This window comes from Eurytemora carolleeae, unplaced genomic scaffold (genome assembly GCF_000591075.1).
Source record: "Eurytemora carolleeae unplaced genomic scaffold, Eaff_2.0 scaffold840, whole genome shotgun sequence".
In the NCBI taxonomy this organism is placed as follows: Eukaryota; Metazoa; Arthropoda; class Copepoda; order Calanoida; family Temoridae; genus Eurytemora; species Eurytemora carolleeae.
In genome coordinates, this window is record NW_019396731.1 from 29,366 (window position 1) to 56,962 (window position 27,597).

The window sequence follows — 27,597 nt, forward strand, 5'->3', positions numbered from 1 at the left end:
TGTGAGGGTAGGTGATTATTATTTGTGGTAACTGACATTGAGCCAGAGGGAAGGGATTTTAATATCAGGAGGTCATGTGAGGATAAGACAATAACACAAATTTACAGAGCGTCCCATATCATATTAGATTATCTCCAATTTTTAACACCTGAATACGCACATAATACTCGAAAAATCTAGCATTTTCTGCAAAAAAAATTCTATTAGCCTTATTAAATTTTTCCAAATTGTTCATTCTTCTTAAATTTTCTGATTTGTCCCCAAAATCGTAATTTAGACCCATTGACGCGGTCTAATTGATGTGGGACACCCTGTAAAAAGACAATTTTCAAAATGTTTAAGAGGTATCATGAATTGAGGAGCGGGGTTACATACTTTTGAAGAAGAAGAGGGGGGAGTATTGAGGGTGGGAATCCGATGATTATTACTTGTATAAAGTTTTTAATTAAACTGTTCAATAGTTTCATATTTCAAGAGAAGAAGCAAACACAAGAAATAGATAGATAGATAGATAGATAGATAGATAGATAGATAGATAGATAGATAGATAGATAGATAGATATATAGATAGATAGATAGATAGATATATAGATAGATAGATAGATAGATAGATATATAGATAGATATATAGATAGATATATAGATAGATAGATAGATAGATAGATAGATAGATAGATAGATAGATAGATAGATAGATAGATAGATATGTAGATATGTAGAGAATGTATAAGTCTAAGGAAGGGATGTATGTTAAAACTGGAAAGATGTGAGGGTGGAGGTGGTGGGGGGTTCATTTACCGGAAATTTTGTGCATATCCTTTGCTATAGTTTGCACATGCAAGGTTATATCTAATAATAGAACAAGACGACGGGGGGGGTTTAATGCGAAAGATGGATCCTATGTCGAAGGCTTCGACATCCGTCTTGTGTTTACATTACCGCCCAGAGACAGTACACTACAGTAAAAAAGATGACCCTTTCCTTCCCCCTTTCATGCACATGCACGACGGTACCCTTGACACATTTTTCTGATGAATAATAATATAATGTTGTTTGTCTAGGTTTAAAAGTGTTTAATTTTGATCATTCCTATATGTTTTCCAGAAATGGAATTGCGCAAGTCACTTTTGTATGAGAACCCATAATTTTCAAAATAATCAGCTTGAAAATTGTAAACATTGATATATATTACTTACTTGATCAGACAAAGCTATTAAGGGTACCAATGTGAATCGGGAATGGCCATCTTTGTCTGGATGATCACTTTGAAATTACGCTTACAATCCCTTTAAACCGATAAAAAAAAAGAAACAAATGTAAAATACAATTTATTTTGTTTAGTATAAAGATAGCTCACGAGGTGCACAGGACAAACTCCCTAGAGCCGAGATCTAACAACAACAACACAATGATCAACAGGAACATGCACAACCTTCACAACAACATGCACAGCATATCTAACAGCATGCACAGTCCCTCTACCAGCATGCATAGTCCGTCAACCAGCATGCATCCTCACTCCAACAATATCTACGCGCAGGCAAACGGCAAGCTAAGCAACGGCATGCAACTGTTGGATAACAAGCTGCAGTACGATAACAAGCAGCAGTACGATAACAAACTGCAGTACGATAACAAACTGCAGTACGATAATATTTTACAAACAAGCGCTATTTACAACAAACAAGGACGAGTCAGGTAAAGCATAAAACAAAAAGTTTCTTTTTAAAATATTTTTATTATTTTCTTTTAAAAGGGCATATTAAGAAAATGATTAGTTAGTTAATTTATGGTGGTCTAATTTTTGAGTATTATGATATCATATGAGTAACTAGAAATATTGCTTACAATTCCTTTAATTGTAATGAAAATGTTTGAAAATCATTTCTGCAATCCAATCCGATTCACATAACTAAACTTTAAAAAAGCCAAAGTATTTTACAATATTTACTAGTTGTAGTTATAAACGATCAAAGCTAATTTTTCAGAAAATTACATAAGAATACCGTTAAAACAAGATTACTTGGTGTTTTTTACAATAATAATTTTAAGGTTGAGTTTGGCGGAAAATCTGCGGATTGAGGACGACCATGAGAACTGTCCGCCCCCGAACATAACTCCAGTCAGCGGGGTACCTAACTATTCAGTAAGTTCCGAATTCCATTTTTGATGTTGATAAGCAGATTTTAAAAATCGGAAGAAATAAGTTTTTTTGTGTCCAAGGGTCTTCTTTAGACCATTTTGTCTTCAGTTGAAAGATGTACTTGATACAAAAACTCATATAAACGTCAGAAATGACAACAATCGAAAAGAAATGGGTTTAAAAACAATTTTGCATCCCTCCCCCATCGTTAAAGTTTCAAGCAGCGGCGCCCCCAACAATATTAACTGTTCCTAGGAAAACGTGCAATATTTAGGATAATTCCTCTATCCTTCAGCTTTTAGCGGTTTGGACACTTTTTTATATCCATGAAGGATTTAGCTTGAAATTCATAATACCCCGACCCGACCCTGAAACATGGAGAAGTCTAATTGAGCCCCCCCCCCCCCTCCTACGGTTTGAGAAAATGTTTCAACCCGAGGCATTAGAAAAGATGCATTTTAAGCAAAGAAATCGCAACATCTACCGGTTTTTCTGCAGCTTTTAAAATCTATACAGGGTTTCCCTTAAAACATTAGAAATTGGGAACGCCTTTAAAATTTTTTATTTATATTACAAACAAGGCAGCCCACAACTAGAAAAAAAACCAGAATCATTGAAATGCTGTAATTCAAAGTCGATTAACAGTCTGATATGTTTATTAGGACACCCTGCACATGTGTAATTTGTACAATGTGGATCCAACCAACCCACTTTGGGCCATTAAGAGTTAAAACATTTAACACCAAAAACCGATGTTTGTTCTCGCATGCCTAGTTGTTTAACCCTATTTGTACGAGCAATATTACAGTGATTCACAAGTATTTATGAAAATAAAACTGGAAACAAGTGCTTTATTTTTAAGTATATTTTTATTTTAATATTCCTGCACTTGACACGTTATTGCCTCATTGATCAATTATATCATTTGGTTTACTAATAATAAGTCTGAAAAAAAAGATTTTTTTTACCAACAAGTTTTAGAATTCTCTTTCATTTAAAAAAATGCTTCAATTGGCTTTTATGAATTTAGACATTTTAAACTTCAGATCCTTCACATAGATCCAGACTGTTTTATAGATGTTGCACCAAATTTATTAAGCTTTATTTTAAAGAAAAAATTGGCTAAATATATTCTCATAGATGTTTGTTGCAACCTTACGTTCTATTTTTGCAAGAGATAGCCTTGCAATTTTAATTATCTTATCTAAAGCTTCAGATTTCACATAAAGTTCTTGTAATGTTATTATGTGTTGTTACTCTTAGTAGTGAACAATAGTGGAGAAATTATTCTGATATCTTCACCTGGAAGCAAAATTGCATTTATTCGGAAATCAGTTTTTGCTGACAATTATTTCAACTATTGCCAGACCAGGCCAGTCAAAAACCGAACTTTATATCGTCATATTTAAACAATTATAAGTCGTCATTAAAAAATCATCCTTTGTGGGGAACCATGCAGTAAAGGTGAAGATGTGAATTTTTGAAAACATATTGATATGGTTATATATCATTGGATATATATATTATATAATTATTCCAAAACTTTAAAAAGTAACCAATTTAAAGCAAAAAAAAATCTGTTGCCTATATTTCAAACCATTTATTCTGTTAGATCAAATAATCTAAATTTAAAGTACAAAGCTTTACATTAGATTGGAAAGATATAGAGATTAGAAAATTTGAAATTGCGGCGAAAGCTAAATTGCTTTGTATTTAAAAAAAAACTTTTTATTTATTCTAACTCGATCACTGTATTTTGTTTACAGATGGTGTTGTTGTTTTTGGTCTGGTTGACCTTCGCTATTATTCTATTTGAAATTGAGATTGTGAATCCTTTTGACTGAGAAAGGGTTGAACCCTGATCAGATTTGATCTAAGGGAACCACCCAGCTCATCTATACTCTTTATACTTCAACGCATTTAATTGTTAAATATTCAGTGGCCGGGACTTTTAAATGAAACGGCGATAAAGGGGTTAATCCGGGAAACACAGCTGATGACTCGTAATTTTTCGATTTTTCGGTGAACTATTTACATTATTTTTGGGGCCAAAACGATAAGAAAAAGTGCTTTCTTCAGGATAAAGAGTATATTTAAAATGCACTGTAAGCATCCGAGTACACGATTCAGTACCATTGCATTGTGCACACTGCTCACTGCACAATTAAATATGCACAATACGTGCAAGGTTTTCGTCAAGAAATTATTTAATTTAGAAATTTTAATAACACTTAATTAGTGATGATAAATCAAATATAAAATCGATATAAAGAAAGGAATTGAGTTTTTGCCACAAACTCGAATTTTCTAATCCTTATATCTTGGCAACCTGATGGTGGAAACCCTTGATATTTCAAACTTAGGCTATTTGATCTAACAGAATTCATAGTATGAACTATCTAAGGTCTACGAAAGTGGGTTGCAAAGATATAGGTATTAGAAAATCCTAGCTTGTGACAAAGACTCAATTCCCTTAAATCCCGCGACAAAATTTTCAACCTTACCGGAAAACCTTGCCTTTTGAACAACAGTTTAAGAAACCAGGGTGCAACGATAAAAGAATCCCAAATTAGAGTTTGTGGTAAGAGTGTTTAGTCCTTTTAATTTTTCGAATTTCAGCACTAAGCTAAATAATTTTGTCGAAAAATAGTTTTATCTGAGTTTGGGTGTTTTGTGCAGATTTGTTACAGAGATGACTAGTTTATGGAGTGTGAACTTTTAATTTAAATTTTACTGTCTTCTAACCGAGTTAACATACCAAATTTCGTCGAAAATAAAATAGAACAACATTTTAAACAGATTATATTTTCAATTTTTACAAATTCAAGCAGAATTGAAATAACATTTTTTTCAGAATAAAACTGAGTTGGTTCGACCGATTGCTTTCCGGCCGATTCCTCTTCAGAACGATCGTCAAATGGCCGATCGTCAAATACATTCTGGACTCGGGAATCGTCCGTCCTCGACACATGAAGGAGATATTTCCAACTACGGTTCAATCTACATAGACAAGGTGGGTTTGTAACTTGTATCTTAAAGGCCAAATCTTTGGGAAACATATGCATCTCTGACTATCTATCTAAGATATAGATGTATATCTATCTAAGATATATGTGTATATCAATCTATCTATCTATTTAACAATTTAACAGCCTAACTTTACGAGTGTGTAATCAGCATAACGTTGTATTCATTTCTTCGTCATCATTCCTTTTTTTTTTTTTTCTTCAAGAAAGGTTTTTAACAACTTGCAAGTTGCAACATATGTTTGCCATTTTCGTTCCTGTTCGAACCTGCAGTTACTTTTGTTCCTGTTCGAACCCAGTTACTTTTGTTCCTGTTCGAACCCAGTTACTTTTGTTTCTGTTCGAACCCAGTTACTTTTGTTCCTGTTGGAACCCAGTTACTTTTGTTCCTGTTGGAACCCAGTTACTTTTGTTCCTGTTCGAACCCAGTTACTTTTGTTCCTGTGCGAACCCAGTTACTTTTGTTCCTGTTCGAACCCAGTTACTTTTGTTCCTGTTCGAACCCAGTTACTTTTGTTCCTGTTCGAACCCAGTTACTTTTGTTCCTATTCGAACCCAGTTACTTTTGTTCCTGTTGGAACCCAGTTACTTTTGTATATTCCAGTTACTTTTCTATACTTCTTTGTATTTTACGTTTTTCTATCTAATAATGTTACTGAAAGATAATCTAACAACAAATTTTACATTTTCCATTTTTTTAACGAGGGAGGTTTTACTGATAAAACTGACTGTAATATTGAAAACAATTATATGTGGCAGTGATTTATTTTTAGTTCATCATTGAACATAAATTTAAAAAAAGTTGAAAAGTCTGAACGATTTTACTGTGCTCAACTTTATTTATTATAGGGTGCCTCTTTTTATTTATAGAATTGCAACGACTTTCTTGAATTAACGTTAAACTTATTGTGAAATTATTCATTCTTGTACATTTTTTAATATAAATTTACGAGAAAATTTAGCCTTTTTGACTCAATATCATGCCAAGACATATATATCGCCGTGAAGTTATGATTAACAAGCAATCTTCATCCTTATCTATATTAAGACTCAGTTTATCTGCAAAAATAATTAGAAAAGAATATCGAAAAATAATAGAAACAAATATGTTACAATGCAGTTTTGTAAACAATGGAAGAAGCTGAAAAGCATATCCTCTATATTAAAGCTATAATACAAATTCTTAAAGTTAAATAATCTATATTTTTAGGGCAATAAAGGTATACAACGACGGGTTGAAGGGCTCCAAGTGTTCCAAGGGCACCATCCACTGGGGAGCAAAGATGTGAACGGCAGACAGTACGGAAGTAAGTTCAATTCTAGTCAACATAAACTTAAACAGTTAGTGATGGACGTGTAGTTTGTTTACACACATCGATAAGAATTGGAAATTTTTTATAAAATTCAAAATTGAATTCTTCTTTAGTTGGCTTTTAGAAAATAATATAAAATTTGCATTTTGATAAAAAAAATTTACCTAAAATTTTGCCGTATATATATTATGTCAGAGTTAAAAAGTTTGTAAAATTATATAACATACAGTTTCTAAATTTAAACAGATGATTCTTGTGGTGCATTTCAAATTTTCAAAAGAATTAAATGTTAAAAAACGTTTTAAACGATACCCAGCCCTGACTATACTCATATTTGAGTATTGTATATATATAGGATACGCCAGACAATCAAATATGCATCAATGTCAAATATTGAAAAATAGTTTAATATGGGTCTACAGATCAAAACAATACAACATAGATAAATATAAGATAGATAGATAGATAGATAGATAGATAGATAGATAGATAGATAGATAGATAGATAGATAGATAGATAGATAGATAGATAGATAGGAATGAAAATTCCAAAAAGAACTAAAATTTAAAATTTAACTTTGAATGTTAACAAAATGATAATTTGTTAGATGCGAGCAAAAAATCATTTACAAATTAAAACTATAGGTGTGCTTTTTACCAATAGATATAAAGGAAATGAGTTTTTGTAGACCTTTCATATTTCAGACTATGAATTCTGTTAAATTAAACATTTTAGGTTGTAAATATCAAAAGTTTTCTACATCAATGGTTGCAAAGATATAGGGATACTAAATTGATTGTAATTTTATTCCACAGCTTAATTTTGAAATCTGTTTTTGAACCTTTTTTCTTAGATATGACAATAAAACTAATTAAAATAAAAATAGAATAAAAATAAATATTGAGCGATGACAATTGATGTGTCCGGCCTTTTAAACCTTAAAATGGAAGAGTTTTTTGTTTGATGATGGATGGTTTATAGAGTTTCTTTTTACAAAACAATTTCTCTTGAAAGCAGAGAAAATAACAAAATGCAGATTTCTTCCGGCCTGCCTCGGGGTTAGTTTTGTTTTTGGTTGTAAAGATTTCTCTGCAGTGTGGTTTGTAAACAAATTGAACCACACCTGAGCCCGCGATTTAAAAGCTTCGGCTCGAGTCTTAATTCCTTAAACGCAGCTTTAAGACCCAATCTTAGACCCAACTCTGACGACAGCTTGTGTCACGTGATTGACAGCTGCGAGATCTTAGGCTCGACTTAAGGAGTTAGGCCCAATGAAAATAAAACCGACCTTGGTTGGTTTTAGTGGAGAATAAGGCTCAATGTTGGGTCTTCTTCTCATCAAAACTCGGAATGCACCAATTCCAACTATGAAAATCCGCCAAATACAACATTAAACCGGTTTTATGAACTAAATCCTCTTGAAAAATAGATGCAACTTAAATTCGAAAGCCCGAGCCGTAAATAAGGCTCAACAACAGCTTAGACCCGAGTCGTATTTTCTTGAATTTTTTAAATCGCCGGCTCTGTCAACGGGGAATTTTGTAATGCTGTGAAACTGTGGAATACGGGGGGGGGGAGCAGGTGGTGTTTTTTGCTCTTTAATTTTTTTAATTTATGGAAAAATGGATAAAAGCAAGGGGCTAATAACAGGATTTAAAACAACATTAAAACAGGGGTCTATATAATTCCTTTTTCAAATTTGGGATTAAAAAATTTGAAATGAATGGGGGCAAATTGTTTTGTAATGATAATTAAAAAAAAATTAGGGGCAACATTTGTTTTTACTGGGTACAAATAAATTTTTTAGGGGCAAATGTGAGTAGAAAAGGGGCAATTTTTTATGTTTGGAGGCATTTAGTTTTTGGGGACATTTGTTAATGTGGGCAACTATATATTTTCTGTGGGCAATTTTATAAATATTAGGGGCATTCAAAGTAAAATTGTGGACAAGTTGAAAAATTTTTGGGTCAATTTTAAAATTATTGGGGGCATAATGTGTTAGTGGATTTTGAGAATGTTTTTTTAACTGGGGGCATGTTTTATTTATATCAAATCAAATTTATTCACCTTTATCCTCAACCATACCAACCAGCATACACCACTATATATATAAATATATAACATATCAAAATTAGAAACCTGACCCACCCTATATTCACCCTTCAACTATAGGGCTGGGCACTTTACTGATTATTCAATTGGATAACTTCCAACAAGTTTTTGGTGGGATTGCAAAAAAAGGAATTATAAGTCTTATAAGTCTAAATATTAGAAAATCTGAGTTTGGGCCAAAGACTCAATTTCTATACGTGCAAGCTGCCCAAGTTTGAAAACAAGTATACAATATTTTCCTATTTTTTTCATTCGTTAAACGAATTTCCCTTAAATCTTCAATAAACTTACGCTGTCGGAACGTTGTCCATCCCTACCTCCAGGCTCCAACCCACCTTTCAAGCTTTTCATAATTCCGAGGCAGGATCATTGGTCATGTACGTACTTGCTCCAAGCGAAAGATTGTTCTATGAAAAGTTATGGAGGGGGGGGGGGTCTCTAAAAACATTAAAAAATTTAATTTAAAGTACCAGACTGACGTTTAAGCATAACTAGAGCAAATTGTACAGTAAGCAGTACGACAGAACAGGACTGTACACCAAATGAATCATTTTTCAAAACGGCGCCATTAAATACTGATTTGAGCAATGAGTAAAGATATTGTCGTATTTCTGAAAAAAAATGATAATTTTCTTTTTTACTTTTGTAGAGAAACCACAGCAGTAAATTATCATTTTTTTGAATAAAAAACAAGGATGTAATTTGTCTTCGGACCCTTGGTACAGCCTTAAAGAGTACCTTCATGGCTCGGCAATGGATGGTAATTTGAAATCACACCGGCAGTCCCTTTAATGGGGAAAAAGAAGTTAAAGGTTTAAATGAGATTTGAATTTACAAAGGTCATATTGGCGGCGGGTTGACTTGGTTCATTTAAAGAAAACTATGACTTACATTTTAAACCTGGGTCGGTTAATAAATAATTGGGAGGGAGGGGGGGGGGGGTAAACGTTTTAACGGGGCTTTATGAGGCCTTTGTTCAGCCATACAGCACTAGAGCATAAAATTACAAATTTTTCATCAAAACACAAGACAATGAATCGGTTGACAGGGTTTTCACACAGAAATTCTCAAAGCTGAGGTTGAAATATTACAGGAAAGCTTGATGGATTTATTTCTTTTCACAATTAATCATTTAAAAAATACTAATTCAAACACGCGGTTTACTTTCTATATACTTTATTAGACAGCTTAATCTTTTCAATGGTTTCAACTTGGAAAAGAAATAACATAAGTATGAGTGAAGAAAGTTAGGTTCACACGTTAATTATAATTTGAAAATCAAAACCATTCTTCAAATTCTCTGAACCGTTAAATAAAGTGCAAAGTTGAGAAATATATAAATTTTTAAAGGATTGATAAACTTTTAAGAGAAAAGCTTTAATTTTTTTATAATGGGAAAATTTGGAATATTTTCTTTTGTTGCGAAATCCAGTTTTTTATTATAGTAGGCCCAAAAATTTAACAAAAAATTTAAAAAGATTAAAATTAAAAAAACAACTTAATATTTGTAATTTTACTTCCAAAAACGCTTTAATACAAAAACCTAAATTGGGTCTAAACCGAGATTTGATTTGTCAAAAGAAAAGGTAGATAAAATTGACTTTTGTACCGAAGAAACTACAATTATTTGAATATTTAAAAAATATTCGATTAAGAAAAAATTTGCTGTATTTATGCATGGGCAAAATTTCAGGTTCAGATCCGATTCAATACTGAAATGTAGGGGGGGGCTTCTTCTCATCAAAACTCGGAATGCACCAATTCCAACTATGAAAATCCGCCAAATACAACATTAAACCGGTTTTATGAACTAAATCCTCTTGAAAAATAGATGCAACTTAAATTAGGGAGTTGCTAACTGTCATGAAATCTATTTAAATGATTTGAAAGGAAGTTGAGTTCAAGGGAGGTTTAATATTGGATACAGCACTCCCTCTTTTCTTCTTATCCTTCCCTATCCGTCCTAACTGTCTGTTCTTATTTTATCCAGCCAAACTGGTCTTCTTCTTATCCTTCCTTATCCGTCTTAGCTATCTGTTCTTATTCTATCTAGCCAAACTGGTGTTCTTCTTATCCTTCCCTATCCGTCCTAGCTATTTGTTCTTATTCTGTCTATCCAAACTGGTGTTTGCAGCTACTTTTTTGTCTTTAAGATGAAATAACAAAAAAACAAGTCCAAGTTGTAAGATAGCACGAATATATATCAAGTATTTATCTAAATGATTGGATTGAATGATTTAAAAGCCCGTGAACCTGTTCTTGCATGAAATTGAACACTTTACTGCATGAAGACACTTTCAACAATTATCTAGAATGACAAACCTTTAATCTTCACCCTGTTCCCCTTCCCTTGATTTTCACCCAGTACCCCCCCCCCCCAGCCCCTGTAATCTTCAGTCAAACTTCCTCCCCCCTGTTCTGTTCAATGACACCTAATTTTCGATTGCCTTGCTCACTTCAATTAGATGCTGATCTACGTTCTCTTGCTCTAGCTTACTTAAGTTTTCATCTGCTCTATGGAGAAGCGGGGGAAGACAGGCGGCCAAAAACCACAAGATTTCCCCTTCCTTGTCACATATTAGCTTTCTTGTCTTCCGGCAGCCATAAGCAACAACCATTTGGTCTTCATGCCAATACATTCGAGTTTTCCGACAAGTACTACGTTTTTATTTGATAAACTTTAGATAACGTGGCTGAATTTTTGAAAATCGCAATTTCAATGCACTAAATTTACTATTTAAAAACGTAATAATTGCCTGAAGACTCAACTGTTGTGGCATGGAAGACCGACGGGTTGTGGCTTATGGCTGCCGGAAGACAAAAAAGCTAATGTGCTACTGTAATTGTTGTTTACAAATCAACTTATTACGGGAATTGTGTACACTGCACAGTTGTTGTGTTTCATGTTAACGGGAATATTTAAAAAATCAAAACCTGAGTCTACAAGCCGTCTTCCTATTCCATGCACAGTATTATAGGTCCCACTTTATGGGATTAGATTGATTCATTTGTATAGGTACTATAGGTAGATTAGGTTCCAAATGAAAAAAGTAGAAAGGTAGATACTAAATGATAAAAGTATGTAGATAGGTAGATACTGAATGAGAAGGGTAGATAAGTAGATACTGAATGAGAAAGATAGATAGGTAGATACTGAATGATAAAGTAAATTAGTAGATATTGAATACTTTATAAATAATGACTGAGAAGTGTTGATAGGTAGATACTAAATGAAAAGGGTAGAAAGGTAGATACTAAATGATAATAGTAGATAGGTAGAAATTGAATGACAAGGGTAGATAGGTAGACTAGATACTGAATGATAGACAAATATGCTTAAACTCCTGGCAGAAACGAACCCTAAGGTATCAACAGTTTGAACGTAGAGAAATTAACTTTAGAAATTGTCTGTCAAAATTTCACACTCCGTGAGAAATAATTTGAAGGATAGTTAACAAAATAGATAGAAAAATGCATTTGTATAGAAATAGATATTTTGTAGTTTAAAAGTTTATCTATATTCTTCAAATATAGTTCAGAGAACAAGACGAACTTGGGTGTAAACTGTAGTGTCAGCTAGATGAGAGGCGTGAGATAGTTCCAATTATATCCGACAGATGGCAACACCTGACACCTCGACTAATTAATGACTAGACTAAAACTGGTCATTTTCACGCTAATCTGGTTATTTGCAATGTGATTCATAAATGTGCAGTTAGATTTTATGAGAAAACGATCTTTGCAATGTTAACCCGGTAGGATGGCAGGGAACACTTCCAGGCGATTCCATGTTCCGGATATTGCAATCGAGGAGGGGTGGGGTTCTTTGTTTTTTTGTTAGCTTGGAGAAAGGCCTAGGTTGAGGACCTAAGGAATTAAACCATTTTAATACCCCCCCCTCCTAAATGGTAAAGCAAAAACATTTTACATTAAGCATCTAAATTAATTTTTCTTTATATACAAAAGGTACAAAATGAAGGGGGGGGGGGCGGGCATATCGAGTGGGGGACCCACCCCTTCCACACTTTTGTCTAGCATTAAGTACTGAACAGTAATTTTATTATTTAATTGTGGATTCTAAGTTACCTTCGCATTTCTTTTCCAGGAAATATACGGATTATCAGATTTAAACGCTATTATCCTTTTCGATCAGATAAAGGTTTTAAGATCATGGGTACCGTTGTGAATCAGGCATTGCATGGAGGGTCACTTAAAGCAACGCTTACAGTCCCTTTCAGTAAAATAAAAAGGAAGATATTTAATCCACACATTTCTGGTCCGCACGCACTGTACTTGTATACTGAAAATTAATGGATTAATGAATTTAAGATTTGAATAACAAACTGTCAGAGCAAACCTTAAAATCATCCAGGATCGAACCAGGCCTACCTGCTCTTATAAAAACAACACTAAAAATAGTCTGTTCACCGTAAACTGAATACAAACTAAAAAATGTCTGAGTTTTTTTCTCTCACATAAATTTTCAACGAAAGTATTTTTGGAAATTATCTATCTGTATAAAAAAAACAGACATTCATATTTATGTTACGTATAGCTGGCCAAACGGCTGGACTGATTGGGGCTTAATTTTTTTTTGTGGACACTCATGGGTGGCCGGGAGGGGGGGGGGTTATAGGCGAGATTTCAAAAAAATGTTCTTCAAAATAATTTTTTCACGGGCAACGCCGGGCCCTTCAGCTTATAGTTAGCAATAAAATAATAAAAAAGATAAAATTACAGTTTTTTAAAAATCAATGTGTTTATGAAATTTTTTTCAATGCGATCCCTTTAGCATGATTCACCTTATATCTTTGAACTGTAGTACAGAAAGATAAACAGAGTCAGCATGGTGTCCCAATAAATATAAAAGTTATGACTAATTTTATTCAATTATGATTGCTGACTTATCTAAATCTTTGGAAATTGTGGATTTATCAAAAATCTAAATTGCCCATATTAACTATAATATTTGATTTAAATCAGAAGAACATTCTTAAAACCCACATCATTTAAACAGCTTTACACAACCAGTACTATACAGCTTTACACAACCAGTATTATACAGCTGTACACAACCAGTATTATACAGCTTTACACAACCAGTATTATACAGCTTTACACAACCAGTATTATGCAGCTTTACACAACCAGTATTATACAGCTTTACACAACCAGTATTATACAGCTTTACACATCCAATATTATACAACTTTACACAACCAGTATTATACAGCTTTACACAACCAGTATTAGAAGTTGGATCTCTTTATGTTTTCTCTACTTATGAACTTTTTGTTAATTTCCTTGTTTAGTTTATTCGTCCCCCTGATCTAATAAAAGGGGATGTAAACGTACTTTCAAGTGAACCTTCAAGCAAATTTGGTATTGCCCGATTCACTAGGGTACCATTGTAAACTTTACTTAATAAATAATATGGAAGATATTGTCGTTTATCTATGTTGAAAAGTGTTAAATTCTGGGAATTCTTATATGTTTTCCTGCAATATAAATGAGTTAGTTACCTTTGAAAAGAAGCCACAAAAGAAAATATTTATATCTAATTCATACTTTATCAGACAAATTGATTTTAAGGGAGCTGGTGTGAATCAAGCATTGCCATGTTTTTATGGAGGGTCACTTGAAATTACGCAATTACAGTCCCTTTAAGCCTGCATTGTTTGTGGCCCGAAATTGACCAATTTTAAAGATTGCCAATTAAGAGAAGAACAATGACGTTCATTAATAGTTTGAAGTAAGATAAGAATTAAATAAACTGTGTTCAGACATCTTGCCAGGTTTGGTATTTAATTTGCACATTATAATCTCATTCCTTTAAATGTTTCGGCCTTCATTTCTTATCCCCATATTTCAAATCAAAGGACTAATGTGTTAGGAAGAGTGTCCATATAAATACTATTTCTAGGGCCGGGCGAATTTAAATTTAAACAAGTTGATTAAAAGTAAAGAGAAATGTTTAGCAAAACAAAAGAAAAAACATTTCTCCCGCACAATGTTTTGTCAGTAAAGTGGATTTTCTGTCGGAGATTAAAATTATGTTAGCATACCTCAAGTGAACATTTTTTAAAACGCAAATGACCAGCCCTACCCTCATAATTTTCCATGTGCGCGTCTGACATAAAGCCCCTATGGAGAACAATAACGGGAAGAAAGTATGAAAGGCTTAAGTGCTTTATTTTCAAAGCATGCATTACATTGTTGTAAGGCAGTAATCCAGACCTAAATACTGACCAAGGAGGATTGCGTTTAGAAATTTAGAAAACAGACCAGTCCTAATCCCAGACAGGATTAATGCAAATACACCTCTCGGAAAATGCGCGAGTAAATTAGCATAATGCCCCGTTACTTACACTGATTAGTGATCAAGTCGTCTTTGTTAAACAGATCTTTGATGTTAATCGCTGCAATCAGAACTATACTGTATTACTGTGCACATAATTTGACATGCATACTTTCATCTACGGTATGAAATAGTTAGCTAAGGATTTAGAAGTTGTTAGTTCAAGAATCGATTGGAGATAGAATAGATAGGGTTTTATATCTATAAGAAGTTGACATTTGAAAAGCAGGACCTATAAAGGAGCAATGATAATATTTGTTTTCTTTTTAGGTTCACAAGACTTGAACCGCCCCCTGCCTCCTTCTTACAACAAGTTCTCCTCCCTGGATAGGCGGGCTCTCACCAGGCGGCACCAGCCAAACCAAACCGTGCAGAATCAACCAAACCAAACTGTTCAGAATCAACCAAACCAAACCTCGGCTGGGACACCAAACCAAATAAAACTCTCCACCTTCAACCCTCAAGAACCTAAGGAATTAAACCATTTTAATAATTTTACCGTGTTTATACACATACAAAATGGACGCCATTTTGGATTTTTTCTTTGGGATTTTAAATTGTTTAACTTTCTAGGTAAAAGCATCACCTCCTGAGAGAAGACATAGTTCTTATATTCCTTCAAGTTCGTTACAAAGAACCCCTAGTCAGTCCAGCGAGTATAGGTAGGTTAACTTTGGACTAAACCAATAGTTACATAGAACCCCTAGTCAGTCCAGCTAGTATAGGTAGGTCAACTTTGGACTAAACCATATAGTTACATAGAATCCCTAGTCAGTCCAGCGAGTATAGGTAGGTCAACTTTGGACTAAACCATATAGTTACATAGAACCCCTAGTCAGTCCAGCTAGTATAGGTAGGTCAACTTTGGGATTAACCATATAGTTACATAGAATCCCTAGTCAGTCCAGCGAGTATAGGTAGGTCAACTTTGGGATAAACCATATAGTTGCATAGAACCCCTAGTCAGTCCAGCAAGTAAAGGTAGGTCAACTTTGGGATTAACCATATAGTTACATAGAATCCCTAGTCAGTGCAACGAGTATAGGTAGGTCAACTTTGGACTAAACCATATAGTTGCATAGAACCCCTAGTCAGTCCAGCGAGTATAGGTAGGTCAACTTTGGACTAAACCATATAGTTACATGGAACCCCTAGTCAGTCCAGCAAGTATAGGTAGGTTAACTTCAGGATAAACCATACACAGTCGTCGTTGTATATATTAATACAGTAAATACGACTTTCGTTGACGTTGAAACTTTTCATTAAAAATGACCATGTTGGAAATGGAAAATTCAATAGAAAAGTCGTCATTTTTGTATTGATATAATAGTAAACCACTGTAGTTAGGACTAGTTTGCTAGTTAAAGTGTAAAAATTAGAAAATTGAGAAAAACTGCGAGGGCCAATTTTTTCTTAATTTTTAATCACATTTTTCAAAAATTGAATTCACTTTCCTCTTCAATGAAACGATCCCAATCATGTAAAACATTGTATTTTCATAAACTTTCAGTATTATGAATTTTGAATTTTTCTTTATATTTATACATTCGTCTAGATTCGCAACAATAAATGAATTATAAATTGTCTAAATATGAAATAGTTAATATAAAATATTTTGGTCATTTTCAAAATCTAAAAAGTGTACAGGAAGTGTACAACATTCACTTGTTAAAATGTAGGACAAATGATTGAAGGAATATAAAACCTATTTATAATTGATAAACTGATTCTTTGAATCCCTGAATGTTTAATGGGACACCCTGTATCTTGCATCATTCATTTTATATTTTTCCATTGTTCAGATTGAAGAGAGGAAAAGTAGACGGAGTGAATTCTATGAATGTAAACGGTCTGCCGGAACCTTTTAGAACGTATCATCATCCCATAGACAAACCTACCTACCTTCATTCAGACAAACCTAGCTATTCAGACAAACCTAGCTATACAGAAAAACCTAGCTATTCAGACAAACCTAGCTTTTCAGAGAAACCTAGCTATTCAGAGAAACCTAGCTATATCTCCACCGAAAAACCTCCCTACGCCCTCCAAGAGAAATCACACCAGAATCCAGAAAAATTCCGACCTCAATCAGTTCGATCCACAGAGTCTAGAAACAGGTTGACCTTTTGATCCTTAAAAGAATGATATTTTGATGCAGTCCTGCACAGGGCAACAGTGCAGATACATTCATTCATCACGCTTTTACCTTAAATACAGGGTGTCACGAACAAATCTATTTTCCTGAATTTTAGTCGGGAACAAATTTTGTTAGATGCAAATTTGTGGAAAACTTATTTTTTTGTGTAATCCCCTGTACACTTCCAGGCGATTCCATGTTCCGGATATTGCAATCGAGGAGGGGTGGGGTTCTTTGTTTTTTTGTTAGCTTGGAGAAAGGCCTAGGTTGAGGGGGGGGGGTGGTTAATAGAAGCATCGTTTACCACAAAACAACGCTTCGAGTCATTTATTTATAATATTTATTTTATTTTTATGTTCCAGGAACAGTGGAGCAGGAACACCACAGTTTCAGGCACTTGCAGGAACACAATACTCAAAAAATCAGGAACATAGATCATTCATGGCAATTATAGAGAAAAATAACAAAACAAGAAAATTAGAATTATAACTGTTAAAGCATTTATAAGAATAATAATAACAGCCCTAATACAAAGTTTTATAAGTTTCATTTTAAGTTTTAAGAAAGTTAATAATTATTTGCAATTTGCATAAAAGATAAATAAATCAATGTTAAAAATTAAAAGAAACTAACCAAAGATTGAAAAGTTTGGTTTAGAATTAGTTTTCCCACAATTTATACTAATTGGAACTTGAAGGTTTCAGGGTTCGGTGCTTTCAGGGAGTTATTTTTAGAGGGATTTATGGAGGGATTCATGGAGGGATTGATGTGGGGATCTATGGAGGGATTTATTGAAGGATTTTTGGAGGGATTTATGGAGGGATTCATGGTGGGATTGATGGGGGGATTTATGGAAGGATTAATTGAAGGATTTTTGGAGGGATTTATGGAGGGATTCATGGAGGGATTGATGATGGGGGATTTATGGATGGATTTATTGAAGGATTTTTGGAGGGATTTATGGAGGGATTCATGAAGGGATTGATGGGGGAATTTATGGATGGATTAATTGAAGGATTTTTGGAGGAATCTATGGAGGAATTCAATGTTTAAATGTTAGTTTAATGAGAGATTGATGGAGGAATATGGAGAAATATAAGGAGAAATTTAAATGATTTAAAACAAGATTGATTAGAAATTTTGGAGGGATTATTGGAGGGTTTGAAATAGTTGTGAATCAATTGATTACAAATTTTGAACGATTTTGAATTATCTAATTAAAAAAGATAAATGATGAATTAAATAAATAAAATTTAAATAAGAAGTTGAAAGATGGGAACAACTGATAAAATAGCTAGTTCTCACACTAATTAATATTCTGATATTTCTCAATCAAGCCAATTTAAAATGATTGTGATTAATAATTTTCATTTTCTGATCGTTATGTTAATTCAGGGCTCTCTTACAAATTTGAACAATCAGTTTATTCACTATCAGACAATCAGCCGAGGTAGAAACAACAGATCTGATCTAGGTAACATATCAGTTTAATCAGTCAGGAGGGGGGGGGGCTGATTAAATTGAACAAGATGTTCACGCCTTCATGTTGACAGATGGGCAGTCGAAAGACTAGAGATGGGCATCGTTTTTTTAACGAACAAAATTTTTCGATGAAAAAACAAATGATGGACGAACGAAATGGATTGTTTAGAGAAATACTTTCTTTTTGTTAAATACGAACGAAAAAAACGAATTAAAATGTTTCGGACAAACTTTAGAAAACTATCGTTGTTTTACTGAACGAAGAAATTTTCCAAAAGATTTGATAAAAGGATTATTTTTTCTTACTGAACCATTAATTTTATGGAACTTATTATTTAAAAATTATTAGTTTTTACTGAAAGATTGATTTTTTTGAAAAAAGTATTAAAAAACCCGTTTTTTTAACTGAACAAACGATTTTACTTAACTAACGATTTTACTAATCTAACGATCATACTAAACGATCAATCAGTGGGAAAACGACAGAAATAGATAGAAAATGAACGATAATCTTGAGAGCGAACGAAATTAATTTTTTTGAACGTTTGAAATGGGTCATTCACAAAATGAAAACAAGTCAAATGTGCCCATCTCTATAGTCAGGACTAGCTTCAGGACTTATATTTCCACTTAAACATGAATTGGAAAAGAAGGAATAGATAGATTAATTGATGAATATACAGATGAATAAATTAAAAGATTAAGGGATGAATATATAATATATAAAAGGATGATTATATAAAAGGATGAATATAAAAAAGGATGATTATATCAAAGGATGAATATATAAAAGGATGAAAATATCAAAGGATGAATATATCAAAGGATGAATATATCAAAGGATGAATATATAAAAGGATGAATATATCAAAAGATGAATATATCAAAGGATGAATATATCAAAGGATGAAAATATCAAAGGATAAATATATCAAAGGATGAATATATCAAAGGATAAATATATCAAAGGATGAATAAATCTATCTATCTATCTATCTAGAGACTGGTTATGAGGGTAGTGATGAGGATTATCTAACTCCTTCTCCCTCTGACAGTGCTGTAGGAGATGTAGACTCCATCCTCAAGGTACTAAACATATTTTTTTTCATTTAAAGGTTTTAAGGGTATCAGTGCTATCGGTGTCTCAAATTCCCCAAAAAAACTGTTTCAATTGAGCACCGGCTTAAATCTTGAAAAATTGAATACAATTTTAAGTGCAACCAACCATATTTGAGCCGCGGCTTAAATTCTTTAAATTCGGCCTCGAGCTCCTTAAAGAGGAACCACTTAAAATTCTGTGGACATTATCTTTAAAATGACAAAATTTATTTACATTTTTATTTTTTTTCATTTTAGGAGAAGGATTCTGAGATTATTTTCCTGAGGGAAACAATGGAACAGAATGAACATGTTATTTTCAAGGTAAAGTAGGGGGTACATCACGAATTCGAATAAAAAGGGGGGAGGGAGGTAGGGGGGCAGGGGGTAGGATGATGAACATGCAATTTGTGTAAAATGATATAAGCTGTGTATTTTCGACCAAATTTGAATACGTCCGCTCATTTTTTTAAATTCATTCGAAGCAATAATATAATTTAATCTATTCAGAAAACAGAACTTTTGTATTCTGGATTTTGGGATTAAGAATTATTTTTCGTAATATGGACATGGACAACTTACATGTTAATTTAATTTTTCTTCAATATCTCGTGTTTGTCATACCCTGCAGAGATAACTAAAGTGAAGGGATTAAGTATTAATCCTCACTTTGGATATTTAGTTCAACTGTTCTAGATTAAGGATACTCCATACAAAAGTTTCCAGCTCAGGGCACATTATAAATCAGTTAAAATTAACATCATTGTTTGCGACAATTCATAAGATAAAGATGGAAAAATATTAAAATAATTCCACTGTTTTCTGGTAATCACTGTAACATCGTCCTATCTAGGTTTACGAGGAGAAAGAGAGAATGTGGGATAGAGAACTGAAGAAGATAAAAGCACTTTATGAAACTAGATTAAGGAATAATCAACAGAAAGCAAGCAAAATGGAGGCTTCTCTTCTCAACCAAACTTTCCAGGTTAGTTCTGCAGTCCTGACCAGGGGGGGGGGTCCAGTTGCCTATTTCACCCCAAACTAACCAGAGTGAGAAGCATTCGGTATTTTTTATTTGAAATAAAACATGTTTTGGTCTATGATTCAACAATCTTTAAACTTATAGATCTGTTTATTTATACTTTTGCATTCAAAACGTATATACCGACAAAAAAGTATTAAAGAAAAAATTAAATTATGCAAAATTATGCATAATGGGTCAAATTGTGATCGAAAGTCGCAGCTTTCTGACATATTGACAGAACCGTTTAGTCCACGTGATTTGTCTATTTTCTTATTTCTTATTTTTCTGTTTGTATTTTTGGCTATTTCTATTTTTCTATTTATATATTTTTCAATTCTTTTTTTAACTTTCTATTTTTCTATTTCTTGTTCTGTTTATAAATTTTTTCTGTTTTTTAGTTTTTTCTATTTTTTTTATAAACATTTAAAATTTTTTATTTTTGTCTACTTTTCTATTTATTTATATGTTTTTTGTCTCTTTGTCTCTGTGCCTATGTGTCTGTTTGTCTATGTATCTATTTGATATGTTTCTATTTGTCTATGTGTCTATTTTCCTATGTGTATATTTGTCTATGTGTCAATTAGTCTATGTGTCTATTTGTCTATGTGTCTATTTTTCTATTTGTATATTTTCCTATGTGTCTATCTTCCTATGTGTCTATTTGCCCATGTGTCAATTTGTATATTTGTTTATGTGTCTATTTGTCCATTTCTTTATTTTTCTATTCGTCTTTTGTCTATTTTTCCATTTTTCTATGTGTCTATTTGTCCATTTGTTTTTTGTCTATTAATCTATTTATCTTTTTTTCTATATTTCTTTTTTGTCTACTTTCCTACCTTCCTATATATCTATTAGTTTTTTTTGTCAACCTGTCTATTTGTCTTTTTGTCTATTTCTATTTGCCTATGTGTCTATGTGTCTAGTTGTGTACTAATTTAGCTGTCTTTATGTCTAAAAGTCTAGATGTACTCATGGCCCAACTTTTTTCATGTCCAAGGATATTGTAACGTTTTATTAGGTCGGGGAGGGGGAGAGAAGGGGAAAATTACCTAATTGTATAATTAGAATAGAATATAATTTAGATTTTAATTTTTTTTTAATTTGATATCATGGAGTTTGTATTTCAGAAGTTTTTATTTTCAGGAGTTTGTCTCGTCAGGAGTTTGTCCCGTCAGGAGTTTGTCTTTCAGGAGTTTGTCTTTTCAGGAGTTTATCTTTCAGGAGTTTGTCTTTCAGGAGTTTGTCATGGCGCCTACCAAGCAGTTACTTATTCTGAAATATTAATGGTTTACACCGTTAGGTTTTAAACATTTCTGGTGGGACAAATATTAATATTAATATTATATTTTTCACAGTACGTTTGTTAGTCAATTAGCTCGATATACAGATAAAACAGTTACGAAAATAAAATAAATCATTCTATTTAGCTGCAGACGGATAAGGGAAAGCTAGAAGCAGAATTGAAGGACTTAAACGTTCGAAGAGAACAACAGCTGAAGGAGAATGCAAAACTGAAAGATCAACTTGAATCACTGAGGTAATAACTGTTGACACTTGTGACGTAAGAATACAGATAGAGTGTACAAATTCTACGTTGCCATCTATTCTACTAAAATCTATTTGGTAATCTCTGTTTGTCTGTTTTTTTATCTGTTTGTATGTCCGATCATAACTCCGGCCCCCCCTCTTAATGATATAAACACCATGTTTAGGATAAGAATTGCAGTCCTGAAAAGTCACACTTGGAAATTTCTGAATGACAAAACCAAGCTTGAAGAGACTTGAAAAAAATAAACTTTTTTATTTAAATCGACATAGACATTGTATATACATTATACATCTCTCTCTAAATATATTTTGGATTTCTGTTTGTTTGTATCCAATAAACATCAAAACGTCTTCTATATTTATAAAGTTGTAATCTCTGTTTGGGTGTCTGTCTGTTTGTTTGTCCGATCATAACGCAGCCCGCAGGAACTCCTGGACCGATTTGCCTCAAATTTTGATTGTGGAACTTTGGAGACCCAAGGGAATTTTCTTAGCTTTGGTTTGAGATTCTAAGTTGAGTGGGTCGATTTCATAAGCAAAAATTTAGTTTCCCGGTAAATCGTTCAAGTGGGGGTAAACGGCGGAGTAAATTTTAGTAACCTGGGCAGCGCTGGGTTCCCAAGCTAGTCATACATATTAAGGACAAAAAAGCAGCAATTCAAAAATGAAACTATTGCTAGAAAAATGACTATAGGCGCCATGGAAAGCTAAGCTTCCAATATTTAATGCATAAAATAAATAATAAATGTCAGATACAAGTTTATCTCTAATTTGAAATATTATTAACGCTAATCTGTTTTCATCATTTACGTAATGCACTTTGGTACACAATCAGCCAGCCTTTAATGCTTAAATTATGCCTGATGATTGCCTGGGTTTATGCTTGCTTCTTCAACTATTGAAGGGACCGTACCTCATTCAGGGAATCTTCACAAAGGGACTCTTAACAAATTGGAGATATTTAGGATCACAAGAAGATTCAATTGTTGGGAATAAAAATATATATAATCATATTTATTTATTTAAGCACAAAAACAAGCAAAATATATTAACACTTTAGAGTCTAATGTCAAATTTATTATTAATAAATTGTACTTTTCATTCTGAGAACCAAAACTCATTTTACTTGCAATGTGCAATATTGATCTATCATTGGTCAAATCTAAAAATGGGAATAAAGAAGTAAGCTATTAAGTAAGACTCAGTTTAATTTATTAAAACTGGGTAAATTTCAATGCATTCTAAAGTTTTCAGGTTAGGAATCTATGTGATGAAAATTGGCACGGTGAGAAATATTCCTAAATAATGAACAGTCTCTTTAAAATTGCGTATGCGTATTTGTGGTATAAGGGCTCGTTAGTATGAGTGATGAACATCATGTAAGTTGCACTAACAGTAAATACTATCTATATATCTATCTATCTATCTATCTATCTATCTATCTATCTATCTATCTATCTATCTATCTATCTATCTAACTATCTATCTATTTATTGTACTGATTGTTCTGTATTTCTTCATGTGTTACGTCAAGTGTCAATATCTGTTAAACCGTGTGCTACATCCATCCAAGCCATCAGCCAACATTCTTTAATCTTCAACACTCTTCAGCACTCTTCAACACTCTTCAACACTCTTCAACACTCTTCAACACTCTTCAACACTCTTCAACACTCTTCAGCACTCTTCAACACTCTTCAACACTTTCAACACTTTTCAACACTCTTCAACATTCTTCAACACTCTTCAACACTCTTCAACACTCTTTAACACTCTTCAACACTCTTCAGCACTCTTCAACACTCTTCAACACTCTTCAACACTCTTCAACACTCTTCAACACTCTTCAACACTTTTCAACATTCTTCAACACTCTTCAACACTCTTCAACACATTCACATTTAATTTTCAGTTTTTCATATTATTTGCTATATCTTTTTTTAAATTTCAAATTTATTTGGAGTAGAATATTAAGAAACTAGGCTATCAGGGCGCTCGCGCCTTTCTTCTAATTCAATTTTTCAGCATCTTCTCTTCGAAAAAAAAAAAATAACAAATTTTGCTAATTAACAATTTTTCAAAATTTTATGAAAATCAACAATTTTTGGAAACATCTCAAAATGTTTGCCCAATTGGTTCAGCCGTTTTGATGTTTATTGCATAAAAACAAACAGACAAGCAAGGTATAAAAATATTAGGCTTTTAGGGCGCTTCCCCTCCATATTCTCTTTTAATTGTGAACATTTTCTCTTTGTATACATTATAAAACAAAAACAAAACACAAATTCGCGGATTTTATCAAAAACAAATTCGTAACTTCAAAAATTTTAAAAAATCAAATTTTGTTAGAGGCAAATTTTAAAAAATTCGATCATCCATAACCGTGAGGTCCCACATAAAATATAGGCCCAAACGGTTCTGCCGGTTTGACGTTTATTGGATACAAACAAATAGACACCCAAACAAACAGACAAGCAAAGTATATACAAATATATTGATTGCGATCATATCCTGAATTTGAAAAAAGTTATATATGAAAAAGAATACATACATGGAAGTCTTTATATCTAGATATCTACATATAGATAGATAGGAAGATAATTGGATAGATAGATAGATAGAAAGAAAGTTTTGGTTGAAAGTAAGGACCAAGTTAAAGCTAACTAATTAGTAAACTCACACTAGGGGGTGCCCTATACTCACAGACAGGGACTTTTACAGGGGGTGAGCATGGGGGATGACCCCTCCCTCTCACAAAGACCTCTCCCTACGACCCCCCCCCCTGGCCCCGCTGAAAGTAAAAAAAGACTACCTTCGGACAATATTATGTTTAATAACTCTTTTCTTTTCTGCAAAAGTCTTTTTTGTATGTATGAACATTAAATAATGTATCAGCCTGGGCCCTGGACCAACTAGAGTAATGTACATTCAGTACCATAGGATCGGGTCAGTACACGCTGTTATCTGGCAGGCCGGTACAAACAGGGCAGGTCCTGTTCGAATTCAAATTTACTACGGCCCAGAGTGTAAAATTGTGAATTGGTGAATAATTAAACAACCTTTAAACTTACAGATTTTTTTTTAACTTTCTCATTCTAAACGCATTTAGCCAAAAAATTGTAAAAAAAGATCAAACAAAAAGTTTTTGTTTAATTGTTTAAATTGGGATCGAAATCCAAAGTTTGCTGGAGCAGGACCCAACAGCTAGATTAGTGTGGTATATGTACACCGTACATTAATGTGCATATATGTACATTATTAATATTTCAAAAAGATTTTGTTAAAAATCTAATAAAAAATCTTTATTTTCAGGGAGGAGAAAGAAAAAGTGGAAGAAGAACGGAAAACTGAAAACAAAAATAAAAAAGTGAATATTTAAATCTTAATTTAAGTATTATTAATATTATTATGAATTTAAATATTTCAATCTTAATTTAAATATGTTAATTCTGACCATTGTCTGCTTCGTTGGCCGCTTAAATCCGCAGGTCACTTTCATAGAGAAACCACAATTAAAACTGCTCAGTTTTTAGATAAAATCTTCAATTTGCTTGCGATCTAAAGAGTAACGTTGTGAATTGCAATTAACCCTATAAACTCTTTAAGAAACTCTTTAAGAAACATGGGAAACTGTTCAGTCTATTTTAACTGGTTTTATAACATTTAAATTAAACAGTTTTTTGCAGATTTTATTCAAATTAAGGTTTTACACAAAATGTGTTAATTTGTGTTGGCCCAAGTAGCATGAATGACGGATTGATGAAATGAATGATAACTAGCTAACAACCTAATCAAAATTGTAATTGGAAATAACATGGAATTGGGTAAAAACAAAATATGATATGATAAATAAAAATTCCCCCCCCCCCCTACTCTTCTCCTCCCTTCTTCGTAAAACCCATCTCTAATAGGATAAAAAATTAACTAATAAAAGACCTATCAATCATTTACAAATCAAATAAGCTTAAATTCTAACTTTAAAAGTTTCAATTATGAACTTATAAATCAAAAGTTCTCGACTCTGATTGCAAATCTGCCATTTATCGTATTTTCATCGTTTTCGGTTTTATCGATATAAAATTTTCATTTTTGGACCTGTTTTAGCACTTAATTACCTTTAAATAGATATTTGGGATGACAAATTAATAAATGACTTATTTTAGAGGGATGAGGAGGAACTATGTGATGAGGATGAGGAGAAAACAAGAATGAAAGATGAAATAGAAAATCTAAAGACAAAAAACAAATTCCTAAATTCAGAAGTCAACAAGTTAAAATCCCTTCTGGAGATCGCTGGAGATTCCTTCTCCCTTCAGGAGATCGCCTCGCAGAAGGAGATCATCATAGAACGGGATCGTGAGATCGAGAACCTGAGCATGGAGCTTGAAAATAAATCCCAGATGATCTCCCAGCTGAAGGAGACTGTGGACGCGCAGGCCGAGCAGTTTGAGGTTGAGACCGCGAACTGGTTGACAGAAAAGGAGAAGGTGATCAGATATCAGAAACAGCTACAGCTGAACTACGTCTCTATGTACAAGAGGAACAAGGTGTTGGAGCAGGAGTTGGAGCAGACCAAGAAGACAATGTCTGTCGAACCTTTGAAATCTGGACACGTGAGTTCGGCCAAGGCAAAGCTGTTTAGTAAATTTTCTAGTAAATTTGGTGACAATTCCTCGTAGTGCAAAAGTCACTTTGTGCAATGCCTTGAATAAGTGAATTTGCTTTAAATAGCAGTGCATTTTATCACGTGTATTTTCTTATTTTTAAGTGAAAGTGCCTTTGTAAGAGTGTCTTATCGTGATGTGGCCTTGATACGGCTATGTCTATGAGTTCATATGACAATACCTCTAATTAATAACTAACAAGCGATTGAAATAAAAGACTCGATATTCTCTAAATAAAGGAAAAAAGACAAAATTTAAGCATCTGCTGTATTAGGTGATTTTTATATGATTATCCATTGTTTCGCTACTATTAAGTAAGAAATCTTCTGTAATTTCTATTTCGACAACATACCGATGAACAATTTGTCTTTCTATTCGTCTTTTTGTCTTTTGTCTGTGGGACAATTTGGCAAAAATCTTAGATCTGTCTATCTGTCTACCTGTTTATCTGTCTATCTGTCTATCTGTCTGTCTTTCTATCTGTCTATTGGTCTATCTGTCTATCTGTCTATAATTAATCTAGTTGAGCGCATGCTTTAATATTTCTATCTGTGATAATCAATAATAATTAATAATAGTTAATACACAATAAATATGAATTATGAATTATAAATCCTAGTTTGAAATATATATTTCAATATTAGTCGATAAGATTTATTTCTTATTTCTTCAATCGATATCTTATTGAATA

General features: G+C 33.0%; 1 protein-coding gene across 1 annotated transcript; it reads left to right on the forward strand.

Moving 5' to 3' along the window:
* Positions 1–722: 722 nt before the first annotated feature.
* LOC111707907 (leucine zipper putative tumor suppressor 2 homolog) lies at positions 723–27,493 on the forward strand. Its single transcript, XM_023481092.1, has 16 exons — positions 723–766; positions 1,342–1,698; positions 2,053–2,146; positions 4,998–5,156; positions 6,380–6,476; positions 15,224–15,426; positions 15,527–15,615; positions 16,756–17,070; positions 17,453–17,516; positions 18,486–18,564; positions 19,573–19,658; positions 19,929–19,994; positions 20,524–20,655; positions 22,122–22,231; positions 25,555–25,609; positions 26,406–27,493. Exons 1-16 carry the CDS (start codon positions 723–725, stop codon positions 26,919–26,921), a joined length of 2,466 nt encoding a protein of 821 aa, XP_023336860.1. The 3' UTR covers positions 26,922–27,493.
* The last annotated feature ends 104 nt before the right edge of the window (positions 27,494–27,597 follow it).

Excerpts from the sequence above, each read along its gene's own strand:
- LOC111707907 (XM_023481092.1), top strand. The coding sequence starts at position 723 with ATGTATAAGTCTAAGGAAGGGATGTATGTTAAAACTGGAAAGAT. Across the intron at positions 1,699-2,052 it reads AACAAACAAGGACGAGTCAG|GTTGAGTTTGGCGGAAAATC; the intron begins GTAAAGCATAAA and ends AATAATTTTAAG. Across the intron at positions 2,147-4,997 it reads GCGGGGTACCTAACTATTCA|AATAAAACTGAGTTGGTTCG; the intron begins GTAAGTTCCGAA and ends CATTTTTTTCAG.